At 40.6% G+C, this 14,581-nt stretch overlaps 1 protein-coding gene across 7 annotated transcripts in view; it reads right to left on the reverse strand.

Moving 5' to 3' along the window:
* LOC143286706 (tetratricopeptide repeat protein 17-like) overlaps nucleotides 1-14,332 on the reverse strand; it is an 88,258-nt gene extending 73,926 nt beyond the window's left edge. For 2 of the 7 annotated variants that reach the window (XM_076594389.1, XM_076594383.1), the window contains exons 1-8: nucleotides 14,161-14,316; nucleotides 9,162-9,306; nucleotides 7,070-7,187; nucleotides 6,423-6,537; nucleotides 3,252-3,368; nucleotides 2,182-2,291; nucleotides 1,754-1,901; nucleotides 171-310 (exon numbers count right to left, since the gene is read on the reverse strand). In XM_076594389.1, the coding sequence (XP_076450504.1) occupies nucleotides 171-310; nucleotides 1,754-1,901; nucleotides 2,182-2,291; nucleotides 3,252-3,368; nucleotides 6,423-6,537; nucleotides 7,070-7,187; nucleotides 9,162-9,306; nucleotides 14,161-14,301 (1,034 nt within the window). In that variant the 5' untranslated portion in view covers nucleotides 14,302-14,316. Of the gene's footprint in view, nucleotides 1-170; nucleotides 311-1,753; nucleotides 1,902-2,181; nucleotides 2,292-3,251; nucleotides 3,369-6,422; nucleotides 6,538-7,069; nucleotides 7,188-9,161; nucleotides 9,307-14,160 lie in introns of all 7 variants that reach the window. The other 5 variants (XM_076594384.1, XM_076594385.1, XM_076594386.1 and 2 more) reach the window with 5 other exon arrangements.
* Between the last annotated feature and the right edge of the window lie 249 nt (nucleotides 14,333-14,581).

Raw genomic sequence — 14,581 nt, forward strand, 5'->3', positions numbered from 1 at the left:
ATTACTTTACTTTGTGAATATTTTTGATTCGTTGTTTTCATTTACTCTTTGCCCTGAGGGCTGGATGAAAAAAAAAAGCACATGTATGCTTATTCCACTTCCCTCAATAAAAAAAACTTTGTTCATTCGTTTGTTTGTTCGTTCGTTCGTTCTCTCTCTCTCTCTCTCACCTGTGCTGAGCCTCCAGTGCCCCCTCCAGTTTGGAGTGGCACAGGACTGCATGCTTCCTTTTGGCCGCCGCCTCAAAGTCAGGCTGAATCTTCAGCGTGTTCTCAAAGCAGATGATGGACTTGTTGTACTCACCCAGCACCTGTCACACACACAACAGGCGTGCTTACGGCAAAAGCTCGGCAGAAGGTGGCAGAATGGTTAAGATGCTTTTTGACTCACTTGTGTAAACAAAGTGAGTCTATGTTTTGACCCGGTGTTCGGTTGTCTGTGTGTGTGTGTGTGTGTCCGTGTGTCTGTGTGTCCGTGGTAAACTTTAACACTGACATTTTCTCTGCAAATACTTTGTCAGTTGACACCAAATTTGGCATAAAAATAGGAAAAATTCAGTTCTTTCCAGTCATCTTGTTTAAAACAATATTGCACCCCTGGGACAGGCACAAACATTTTTTTTTTTTTAAAGAAGCCTAATTATATGCAAACTGCATTTACTGTTATATTTATATTTTTTGTATTCTCTAAACTTGGCACTTTGACCTCTTATTCTGACACAACAACAAGAGGAGTCATTATTATCATTTTTTGTTCAAACAGGAACTTCTTTTGCTAAGCATGGAATTTTTATTTATTTTGCAAACGTTTTGGGGCAGATAGTAAAAAAGGGAAATTACTCTGTAATTAAATGCTTGGGGACTTAATTTATCACAAGTGAGTCTTGAAGGCCTTGCCTCTCTTGTCTACCAATGTAGTGTTCGGTGAAGGCATGGGTTTGAATCTCGGTCTCACTCTTTCTCCCAAGTTTGACTGGGAAAATCAAACCGAGTGTCTAGTCATTCAGAAGAGATGATAATCTGAGGTCCTGTGTGTAGCATGCACTTGGCATACTGAAATCTGAGCAACTCTCTCAACGACACGTCTGACAAAAAGGATGATGATCTACTGTATTGTTCATATCTTTCCATGTGAGCCCACAGTATACTCAGCTTTTGGCGATCTCCAGGGGCCCGCCAAGCTGCACATTAATATGTTTCCAAAGAGGTTCGATTCCATGACCTTCCAGTAATCACACCATGACACTAACCACTTTGCTGGGGCAGCTGTTTATACTAATAAGCCTGTACTTATCTTTTAGTTTCCTGTTGTGCATTTCAACGTCAATGACATGATTGCCATGCATATTTGTTATTATCTCATGTTGTGCATTTGAATGTCAACCACATGACTGTCATCAGTATTTTTCAATCTCCTGTCATGCATTTGAATGTCAGCCACATGACTGTCATCAGTATTTTTCAATCTCCTGTCGTGCATTTGAATGTCAGCCACATGACTGTCATCAGTATTTTTCAATCTCCTGTCATGCATTTGAATGTCAGCCACATGACTGTCATCAGTATTTTTCAATCTCCTGTCGTGCATTTGAATGTCAGCCACATGACTGTCATCAGTATTTTTCAATCTCCTGTCGTGCATTTGAATGTCAACAACATGACTGTCATCAGTATTTTTCAGTCTTTTCGCTTTTCCTACAAACATAGACTTTTAAGTACAAACAGAACAAACATTCCTAAAACTATGAGCTTACAGCGTAAATGTTGCCCAGGGTGAAGTGGTTGACGTTGAGTTCCCGGGAAAGGTCAAGAGCCGAGTGCACCAAAATGGCTGCCTCGTTGGAGTAGCGCGCCCGATGCAAAATGTTGGCCAGGCTGATCAGAGCTACGTCCTTCTGGTGCCTTTCAACAACAACAAAGAGGATTTTTGCTTCATTGATTTCCATCCATACACAGCAGCTACTGGGAGAAAGAAAGGACGAAATATGTCAAAGCTCAGTTCTGGTGCCGAGGAAAAGAGGAATGCTCACACACACACACACACACACACACACACACACACACACTGCGACACATACACACACACATATATACATAAGCACACACACACACACACTGTGACACACACACACAAACACACACACACAGTGGCAGTCAAGGGATTAACTGCAGGTGTGCATACCGTGGGGAATAATGCAGGGCCCGCCTGATGCACTCGATGGCTTCAAAAGGTTCTCCTTTGATTCTCCAGTAGAATGCTGCCATGTTGTACAGCACCCATGATGTTTTGTTCTGCAACACACACACACACACACACACACACACAACACACACACATGGATCACACACATACATGGATTACATATACGCATGGATTACAAATACACACATGGATCAATCACACACACACATGGGCCACACACACACACATGGGTTACATATACCCACATGGATCACACACACACATGGGCCACACACACACACACACATGGATTACATATACACATATACTGATTCAGATCACACACACACACATGGACCATACACACATATGGATTACATATATACACATAAGGCACACACACACATGAAATTACATATATACACACATCAGTCACATACACACATGGATTACATATACACATGTATATGGATCACACACGCCCACGAAACATCCACACTTTTGTCCGAAAGAGTATTTGCTATCAAATCAAAGTCGATTTTACCACAGAATATAGCCAGGGATAACCCCTTTAATGCCATGGGTTCTTTTACAAGCGCTAAAAGCATGCTGCACATGAGACCTCCGTTTACCTTCTAATCCGAAATACCAGTGCCCAGACAAGCCTGAAGGTCAAGTGGAAGTGGAGGGGGAGCTAGGAGGTGTGGAGGGGCTAGGGGGGAAGTAAATCCCAGTCCAGTGTGGGACTCAATCCTGTGAACACTTGCTTCCTAGTCAGGAACTTTACCACAAGGCCACCACTCCACATGAAAGATGGTGGGAAGGAATTCTTCAAATAAATTCAAATAAACAGGTAGGGAGGAGAGCCTTGCTGGGTGTAGAAATGTCTTCAAAGCCAAACTGAACACGCTGAAGTGTAGCAGTGTCCACAAAGCCAAAGTGGACACACTGAAGTGTAGCAGTGTCCACAAAGCCAAAGTGGACACACTGAAGTGTAGCAGTGTCCACAAAGCCATAGTGGACACACTGAAGTGTAGCAGTGTCCACAAAACCATAGTGGACATACTGACCTTGCTGAGTGCCTCCTGAACCAGGTGTCCATAATCATCCACGTTTTCACGATGGGTGATGGCGTTCTTCAGCCCCAGCTCAGGCGTCCCTGACAGGTTGCGTCTGTCCTTCAGACCCTGAGGAAAGACACCACACTTATCATGTCTGTCCTTCAGACCCTGAGGAAAGACATCAGCACTTGTCACACTATCACACAGTCATGTCTGTCCTTCAGACCCTGAGGAAAGACATCAGCACTTGTCACACTATCACACAGTCATGTCTGTCCTTCAGACACTCAGAAAAGACATCAGCACTTGTCACACTATCACACAGTCATGTCTGTCCTTCAGACACTCAGAAAAGACATCAGCACTTGTCACACTATCACACAGTCATGTCTGTCCTTCAGACCCTGAGGAAAGACATCAGCACTTGCCACACTATCACACAGTCATGTCTGTCCTTCAGACCCTGAGGAAAGACATCAGCACTTGTCACACTATCACACAGTCATGTCTGTCCTTCAGACCCTGAGGAAAGATATCAGCACTTGCCACACTATCACACAGTCATGTCTGTCCTTCAGACCCTGAGGAAAGACATCAGCACTTGTCACACTATCACACAGTCATGTCTGTCCTTCAGACCCTGAGGAAAGACATCAGCACTTGTCACGCTATCACACTGTCATGCCCGTCTTTCACATCTTAAGAAAAGAAACATAAGAAATGCATTAACTTCTAACCTCCAAACATCACTTCAAAATACACTCTGTGTTTCCAACTGATATTACCAATCAATGTTGTTATTTTTTTTGCTGTTTACCTGGATAAAACACCAAAACTTTAAATGTTCCAGTGGAAGTAGCCAACATAATTATTGCTTGTTACCATATCGAATGGGATGCACAAAATGTGCTATCAGTGTGGGTGTATGTGGGGGTGGGTATATGTGTGTGTGCATGTAGTGTGTGTGTGTGTGTGTGTGTGTGTGTGTGTGTGTGTGTGTGTGTGTGTGTGTGTGTGTGTGTGTGTTATTTCTGGTAATACAAGGAAAACAGAACAAACACAAAACTCCAGTTACCCAAATCTTAATCTCTCCACTGTTTCAGTTGCTGGTCACAGCACCTTTATTCCTAGCACTAATGCCACAAAGCAAAACGTGTATGGCAATGGGGTAAAGAGCAGCAGTAAGTCCTTAGAACCAGTAAAGCTGCTGGCACATAGTCCTTTTCAATCATTAACACTTTCCTAGTATTCATGTGTCTGTTATCTAATATATATATATTTACATACACAGAGACACAGATAAACACATGCGCTCACACGCACCCACACACATGCAAGTACATACACACAGACACACACACACACACATACAAAGCATAAAGCACATAAACATACACACACACACACACATACACACACACGCACGCACACACACGCACGCACACACACACATACACACAAACACACATTCACACCACACACACACATACATACACACACAATCACTATCCCAACTGAAGAACAATACTATTATTCAACTGCAACAGGAAGAAGGAAGTCCCTGATGACACACACACACTGTATGTACACAACTGATAAATGACAACGTTTCCTGAAAACCGGGTGAGGGAAGAAAGACTTTCCTGGCTCCTCACTCATTGTTGCCTACCACTGTTGAAGACCTGCCTCTGTGTGTGTGTGTGTGTGTGCGATAGTGTGTGAGTGTGAGTGTGTATGTGTGTGTTCATTCTGTTGTTAAACATCTATAGATCCAGATTTGTGATTTTAGATCGAAATCAACCCCCTTCCCCATCCTACCCATGCCTCATGTTACATGTAATCATAAATTTCCCTATTCCTTTCTCCTCAATTTGAATTAAAAATAATATATACACACCTACATATACAGAGAGTGAGAGAGAGAGAGAGAGAGAGAGAGAGAGACAAGGGAGACACACACACAAAAGAAAAACAACACACACACACACACACACACACACACACACACACACACATTCAGGAAGCAGATGTTTGAACACACACTGATACAGTCAAGAGGTTTCATTATTACATGTAGTGGTAACCTACTATGACAGTGATGGCAGTTGTATAACACCAGTGAACTGACTCCGGATGCAGATGGTATTATTTAACATATCCTAGTCGCTCCACAAAGCAAGTGTGATTGTTTCCCTGCAGCCTAGCAAGTCAAATGCATCCTTGTACAACTGCAGAGCAGCATTAAACTCCCAGTCCCAATGTCAACCCACGTCTGCAACAACTTGAAATGCAAATCTTTTTCTTTCATGGTACCTTGTGCTTCGGAAAGAATCCCGTCAATTTCCCAATACTTGAACAGGCTTTTTAAAAAAAGGAAAAAAAGGGGGCTTATTCATATAGAAGAATCCTCCCAAAAACAGTTAAAATTCAAGTAATTACAAGACATGAGATTACATAAGAAAAGAAGTTTGGCTTACAGGAATGGTTTTGCATTTCCATATTTCTATTTCAAGCAAGCTAAATGGAGCAGTTTTGCATAAATTTCTGTTGCAGAATAAAATCTCATGCTATAAGAATCCATGATGCACTCAACCCAAGGAAAGCAGTTAAGGTTTCATACACTGATACAGAGAAATCTGCTGTGACTCAACCGCAATAAGACCCAACCCACCCTAACAACACAATAACACTCTGGCTTCACCACAGCAGCTGTCCAAGTCCAAACCCCAGTGTTGTGACCCTGGATCAAAAGTGGTGAAAGTGATGACTGTATAATGTCCACTGCAGTGAAGCATCCATGAGGTCTCCTCTGGCATGTGGCCTCCTGGCAACCTAACATCTATAGTTCCCTGACAGTGCTGAGAAAGCAGCAGATAAACCCAGGTGTGGCTGTGCATTGGGGGGGGGGGGGGGGGGGGACATGGAATGAATGGCATTGGAGTACTGCCCTTGAAATGGTGCAGATGATACGGCAGGGGAAAAAAACAACAAAAAACAACAACAAAAGAGGTCTATTATCACTCTTTTTTGGTCACAACAGACTTCTCTGTGTGAAATTCTGGCTGCTCTCCACAGGGAAAGCTACACTGAGAGCACCACCCATTTTAGGTTTTTTTTCTGCCTGCAATTCTATTTGTTTTCCTATTTGTCCATAAGGGGAGGCGTATGCCTGTGCCTCACCTCCAGATGCTCAAAAGCATGGATGCTGAAGTCCAGGTCTGTCACGGCCTGGCAGTCTGGTGGCACAGGCGGGATGTTCAGTAGCAGTTTGTTCAGGTCAATGTGCTCCTCTGGCCTGCAACACGTTATCAGGGCTGGGTCAGTTTCTTCACTTCTACCCAAACTACTTACATTACAAGTGCAAACGTTTGTAACATGTAATGAAGTAAAAGGGGTGTTGGTTTTATTTTGTTTTTTTGTTTTTTTTAAAAAGTCTGCTGCCACGATTGCAGTCACAAGGAACACACACACACACACACACACACACACTGACAGCAGATTTTGTATCCCATTTCCCATATTTACTTTGAAGAACCGTCCGGTGAAAACATCAATCTGTATTTTCACACTGCACCAAAGTCTTCCACTAACTGTTAATTGTGTATGAACATGTTAAAAAATAAAAAAAATTTAAGAAAAAAAAAGAATACAACGAAACAACAACAAAAAATCATGTACTATTTATCTTCATCACATTTCATCATTTCATGATTTAAAGTATAACAACAAAAAACAAAAATCACATGCATGCATGCATGCACACACGACACACCCAGCATGCACACATGCACACACACACACACAGATTCCATCTGCTGTCACCTTACCTGATGCCTTTGTTTTCCAGAGGCAGAACGGTGCTGATGTACAGGTCAAATTCTGGCAGGGGTTTCCCTGCTTCAATACAGTCTGGATCAGACTGGTAAAACTTCTGTTCCAGACCAGCTGCAATTGATTGAAATAAACAGTAAAGGGACAGTGATAAAGCATGCACCTTGGAATAAAAAGTATAGGGATAGTAATAAAACATGCACCTTGGAATAAACAGTAAAGGGACAGTTATAATTTGTATTTGTATTTTTTTTTATCACAACAGATTGAAATTCAGGCTGCTCTCCCCCAGGGAGAGTGCATCGCTACACTACAGCACCACCCATTTTTTTTGTTTTTTGTATTTTTTCCTGCGTGCAGTTTTATTTATTTTTCCTATCAAAGTGGATTTTTCTACAGAATTTTGCCAGGAACAACCTTTTTGTTGCCGTGGGTTCTTTTACGTGCGCTAAGTGCATGCTGCACATGGGACCTCGGTTTATCATCTCATCTGAATGACTAGTGTCCAGACCACCACTCAAGGTCTAGTGGAGGGGGAGAAAATATTGGTGGCTGAGCTGTGATTCGAACCAGAACGCTCAGATTCTCTCGCTTCCTAGGTGGACGCGTTACCTCTAGGCCATCACTCCACTGATAAAGCGTGCACCTTAGAATAAATAGTAAAGGGACAGTTAGAAAGTGTGTTACCTTGGAATAAACAATAAAGAGACAGTAATAAAGTGTGTTGTTGCCTTGGAATAAACAACAGAGAGACAGTTATAAAGTGTGTTACCTTGGAATAAACAACAGAGATACAGTAATAAAGTGTGTTACCTTGGAATAAACAATAGAGACAGTAATAAAGTGTGTTACCTTGGAATAAACAATAGAGAGACAGTAATAAAGTGTGTTACCTTGGAATAAACAATAGAGACAGTAATAAAGTGTGTTACCTTGGAATAAACAACAGAGATACAGTAATAAAGTGTGTTACCTTGGAATAAACAATAGAGAGACAGTAATAAAGTGTGTTACCTTGGAATAAACAATAGAGACAGTAATAAAGTGTGTTACCTTGGAATAAACAATAGAGAGACAGTAATAAAGTGTGTTACCTTGGAATAAACAATAGAGAGACAGTAATAAAGTGTATTACCTTGGAATAAACAATAGAGAGACAGTTATAAAGTGTGTTACCTTGGAGTAAACAATAGAGAGACAGTAATAAGATGTGTGCCACTGAATGAACAGTAGAGACAGTAATAAAGTGTGCGCCACTCTTCTGCCCAGAAAATCAAGTATGGTAGAACATTCTGTGGGTTTCACATTTTGAATGAAAAATAAATGAAGTCTTTTTTGTTGTTGTTGTTGTTGTTTGTTTGTGCGTTTTTGTTGTTGTTGTTTTTGTTACAAGAGATGTAAGTGATTCTGATAACCAGAGTCAGGCAAAAATAAATTCTTCACAAGATTTATTTACCTTAAATAATAAATACACATGTGTTTGTAGACACACATTCATGTGATACAAGCACAAGCAAGCAATGCACATGCACACACACACAGGCACTCACGCACACAAACACACGCAAATACACACATACACACAGACAAGAGATAAGATGAGAGTGAGAAATAGGAAAACTGACAGACAGACAGAGGGCACAGACTAAGACACCATAAATCTTTTTTTTCTTTTTTCAAAGAGTGATAGACAGACAGACATCTGATTTATCTTATTTCCAGTCAGGTTCCCACTCAAAGAAAAACAGACCTATAAACTTCAACAAATTTTGGGACACTACACGTGTTGCTATTTCTCCAGCCTTGCCAAAGAACAAGCCAAAATGGAACTCTGCAGATTCATCAGCATCCCAAAAGTATGGGATTTATGCATATGACAGCTGACTCATGCCACCTGTGAAAGTGGGAGCTTGCAGCCCACGAACACAGATTAACAGAAGAAAGACCTGTACATACTAAAACTAAAACCAGAAGTGGTCCGCAATGAAAATTCTCTTTCCAGGATAACTGTGACAGAAAAATGTTATCTGAAAAAACAAAAAATACAACAACAATATAATAATAATTTCCAAAAAGAACCCAACCCACCTGAGTCCTTGTCTTCATGACGATCAATCTCACTTTTCCGGCTCAGCAGTTCTTTCTTCAGGTTCCCAAGCATCTGAGCTCGCTCCTCTTGGCGCATGAAGGCCACCAAGTCGTAAGGCCGGCGCAGGTTAAACACAGAGTCCATCTGGAACCGCAACATCACCACTACATGAGTCATGTTTCACTTTGCTCTGGCTCTGTAATATAACATTTCTTTGATACTATGTTTCAGTTTGCTCTAGCTCTGTAATATATCATTTCTTTGATATCAGGAACAGAATACATATACATTATTTTGCTTAGTAAAGTTAGCATTATCCATACTTCTTTTTTTTTTAAACCATGTGTATTTTGTGTGTAAAAGAGGAGTACTAAAGTAATGTGATATGGTGTATTGTTTAGAATTACCTGGCTTTTTTACTTCAATTCTTGGAATAACTGAGCACCCTCTCTCTCTCTTTCTCTCCCTCTTTTCAGTTTATATGAAGTCTGAGTGTTAAATGCATGCCTGACTGGGCCTTCGAGGGTATACCAGTGTCATTCTTCTGAGACACTTTGAAAGTTCATACGTTCACACTTTGGCAACACCTGTTGTGCTTAATGGTCAGCATAATGTTAAATATATAGCACTGTTAAATATATAGCACTATATTGTATATACTATTCTGTTCGATCTGCTGGAGTATTACTAGATTTGTGTGTATATTACTATATGTGTGTATGTGTGTGTGAGTATGTGTGTGTGGGGTGGGGAGGGTGGGGGGTGGGGGTGGGGGGCGGGGGGGGAGGGAGGGGAGAGAGGACAACACATGGTCATCTCACTTAGTCAACACAGTCAAACGCTCACTTACACTGTTACAGTGTTTGTTTCAGTGTCAGTTTCTCAAACAGGCGTCGCTGCATTCTGACAAATCCATACGTAATATATGCTATGCTCCATCTGCAAGGCAGATGCCTGGCCAGTAGCATAATCCAACATGCTTAATGAGTCCGTGAGGGTGTGGGTTCGAATCCCGCTCTCGCCCTTTCTCCCAAGTTTGACTGGAAAATCAAACTGAGCGTCTAGTCTTTCGGATGAGACGATAAACCGAGGTCCTGTGTGCAGCACGCACTTGGCGCACTGAAAAAGAACCCATGGCAACGAGAGTGTTGTCCTCTGGCGAAATTACGTAAAATGAAATCCACTTTCATAGGTACACAAATATGTAAGCATGCACTCAAGGCCTGACTAAGCGCGTTGGGTTATGCTGCTGGTCAGGCATCTGCTCAACAGATGTGGTGTAGCGTGTATGGATTTGTCCGAACGCAGTGACGCCTCCTTGAGAAACTGAAACTGAAACTGAAACTAATGAGGCTTTTGTGTGCATGCTTATATATTTGTGTACCCGGCACTATCAGAGTGGATTTCTTCTGTACAGAATTTGCCAGAGGACAACACTTATTTTTGTCATGGGTTCTTTTTCAGTGCACCACGTATTGTGCTGCATATGGGACCTTGGTCTATTGTCTCATCAGAATGACTAGACGCTCAGTTAGATTTTGCAGTCAAACTTGGGAGAAAGTGTGAGACTGGCCACTGGGATCTGAACCCAGACCCTCACAGACACTGTATAGGCAGACAAGCATCTTAACCATTCTGCCAGCGCCCGCTTAGTCTTATGCCGTTATGGTCATTATATCAACATATGATATAGTAAGTTCAAGTGGGGGAGACTTATTAATGGCAAAAAGACACACTATTATCAGACCATCTGAGCATATATAAAATGAACAATAACTATGTATGGAGATGAACTTTGGATTATAACAACAATGAAAAACAGAATCAAGTAAATAGCAGCAATGAAAATCTTGCAATTCACCAGTGAATCCATTCAAAACATTCAGTGGTGATTCACAAATTACACACACAAAACCACACACAGTGACACAGAGAGAGAGAGAGAGAGAGAGAGAGAGAGAGAGTTCATAAAGAGTACACAGAGCACAAAGAGTTAGCATTCTCTGGAAAAGGCTTGGCTTTCACAGGGAAAACGCGCTGAATATTTCATCATTCAGAGCGCTTGAATAGATGCTTCAAGCGGGAACCATTGTGGGTACTGCTTGCAATGATTGGGCTGCCTTCAAAATTCATACCATGCCCATAGGCTAAAATGTTCCCCCATGAATATTGACAATCCTTCATCCTAACACTAAGACAATCAATACTTTGAAGCCTGACCTGAATTTACAAATATGTACATGATTTTACATGGCTGTCCATATCTTGGATAATGGTTTGGGGACATTGCTGTTCACAAGAGAGAGAATGACTCAATGAGAGACTTGAGAGAGAGAGAGAGAATTTAATGAAACATCAACATGCTTTTCGATTTTCCAGTTGCCATTTTTATCTCTTTGACAGAAATTTGTTTTACAAAAATTGTTTGAAATAAACTGAAAGCATCACTATACATGAATACATGTTTGGAAGAAAAAAACTTAATAACCCTTTTTTTCTAAGAGTAAGATATCAAAGTATCTCATGTTCACCTTGCTGTTCACTTTTTTTTTTTCAGATGTAGCCATTGTCAAAAACAAACAAACAAACAAAAAAGGTAAATATATCTACTATGTTAGGTCAAAAAAGGATAATTAAGTTAGTAGCAGCATGACAGAAATGGGACCTTTTTCCAACTGCCTCTAGATTAACACAATGTATTCCTCAACAAATTCTGTAGGCTGTCAAATTCTAAGGGCCAGTTCTTAATTTCCACCTTGTTGATCACTAGCCCAGGGAGAGAACGTACGTGAGTTCCTTCACACATCCAGATCTGATTGCATTTAACTGCATTGTGTTGCTCTGTCTTGAATGTTGTGTTGTTTTTGTGTCATTGTACTATCTGCGCAGAAAAAAATGTATTGCACTGTACTGAATAGATATGAATTGTACTGTATTGTAAAATAATGCATTGTAATATGTTGTACTGCACTGTGCTGGCGGAGTTACAAACTTTTGATAAAAGCACCAAAGCAGGAAGCATGTGTTAAGATTTGATTTTATCAAAGACCCAAGGATTTTTCAATACCCCCCTCCCCGACTGCCCTCCTGGACCCCTCTCCTTCTTTCAATAGACCCTGTGTGGTGGCCTGGGTGCTAAGCTTTTTAAAACATGTAACAACATACAAATGTCCTGCATGCACCATACACCCAGTAAATGTATCAGATTCCGGACATAAAGAAAGACTGATTAAGTTCTGAGTAAGGCACACTCTCTTGCCTTACTCAGAACTCATTCTGTTTTGTTTTGGGGGGTTTAAAAAAATCATTTATATATTCATTTGTTTATTTATTCATTCATTAATCTAATGATGTATCCATTAATTTGTTTACTTTTTTTTTTCCTGACTAAGTGCGTTGGGTTACGCTGCTCGTCAGGTATCTGCTTAGCAGATGTGGTGTAGCATATTTGTCCGAATTCAGTGATGCCTCCTTGAGTAACTGAACTCTCTTGGATCAGCAGTGCGCAGAGACTTTGTTATGATTGAAGTGTAACAAGCTACAGCAATCCTGCCTTTTATTTAAGAATCCAACTTCAAAATGTTGTTTGTTGTTTTTTAGCCTAAAGGTGAAGATAATACATTCTTTAAAAGAAATGCCCAGTGTGTTCTGGCCTGATGTTTTTCTTCCATTTCCCTCCCACTCCAACTGATCCAGCTTTCTTCTGACTGAAAGAAAACAACAGTGCGACCAACAACTGTGACACAATTCTGAAACTGAAACCCGAAGATTACACTGCAGCTGCACTAAATTTTTGTAAAAATAGTACATGTATACAATTCACCTATTGTGTTTGTTTCTATGGGCACACAGAATTTGCACCAAGTGTTACACTTTACAGAGTCCATGTAGGATAAAGTTCAAGAAAATGGAGTGATAACCCATTAAGTTTCCAAAACAATGGTTGAAATACTCCTTTCAAAAAAAAAAAAAAAAAAAAAAAAAGAAGAGGAGTGTGAATCAACTCCCTATAGGCCTATATTAATTTGAAACTGGGAGCCATGGCAGGTCACTGTGATCTTGTGCCACCCAAAAAAAGCAACTGGAAGTCCATTGAATCCTTTCTAACCCAGACTTCGGATTTTGGTATACCTAGTAAGGGTCTGTGCTGGGCCTGGTAGTTTTATATTATATTTATAAACGTAAAGATTTCAAAACATCTCAAAATTGTCCAATGCAATTTTACATACTTCGATGGAGGTATTATGATATTATAGGTACATGACAGGGAAGGTTTGTCATGTACAAATACAGTATTCGCACCAATACTTCACAACGTCTGAACATTGCAGACGCGTTTTTAGGCATTTTTTGCTTCTCCCATATTTTGTGTCCATCTGTCATTGCTCTTTATTGTCACATCTGGGGCTTTATTTTCAGACTGCAACAATCCAAACACCCAAATTGTGCTTATTAAATCATCAAAGTGTGCTCAAATTAAACTTTTATTATGAATAGTATCCTCTTCTGTGCTAGGACTTTATGTTCAATAAGTAATCAGTTTGTAATCTTTATCCATAAAAAATATATAGTTCATTTGGTGTACAGCATTTGACTGCCACTAAAGGTGTTATTGTTTAATGTTTTGGTGGCAAAATATGTGTCGTGTTTCAAGTTGTAAATTATTCATCATATGAATTTCATAGTCCTATGTTGAAACGAACTTTGATCACGACGATAAATTTTCGGCCAGAACGTTCGAACATAACAAAAAAAGACGGATAAATAACATACATATTCCCCAATGTTGAGCATAAAGAAAAAATCATTAAAATCACCCTGTGTGCCAATACAAATGAGTGAGAGTCCGGATCGATTAAGGCCTGTGGCGTATCGGCTATCGCCTCGCACTCGTTTTTTTTGTACAAACCAACAGACCAACAGTCCGAAAAAACTCTTCGGCCAACAATGGATGTGCACTTCAGCATAACATGAAAATAATACACTTAAAAGACAAACCTGTGATTGCAATCGTCCATCTTCTGTGACAATCCAGTGGGTAGACCCATTGGTGATTGTGCACTGCTCTAACAGTAGTTTCACAAACACCAACACAACGACGAACGACGCCATGTTGTGTTCTCGGTCATAAATATTCATTTCCAACACCGATCGCTGAACGTGGCATTCGTTTGGCTGCTGTCTTGTGACGTCAAATTTGTCGTCTGCTTGGAGCACACAAGTTGGGACAACTGGTTGACAAATTCTTTTCGTTGAAAAATCACTCAGTTTAGGTGATTTTTTTCATGTCAGCATGTGTGTGTGTGTGTGTGTGTGTGTGTGTGTGTGTGAATGGTGATCATTGATTAAACTTCGATTAAACAGGTTATCTATTCACGTAAAAGCCCCACTCTCGCCCCCACCCACCCACAAAAAAGTG

This window comes from Babylonia areolata, chromosome 10 (assembly GCF_041734735.1).
Source record: "Babylonia areolata isolate BAREFJ2019XMU chromosome 10, ASM4173473v1, whole genome shotgun sequence".
Classification (NCBI taxonomy): domain Eukaryota; kingdom Metazoa; phylum Mollusca; class Gastropoda; order Neogastropoda; family Buccinidae; genus Babylonia; species Babylonia areolata.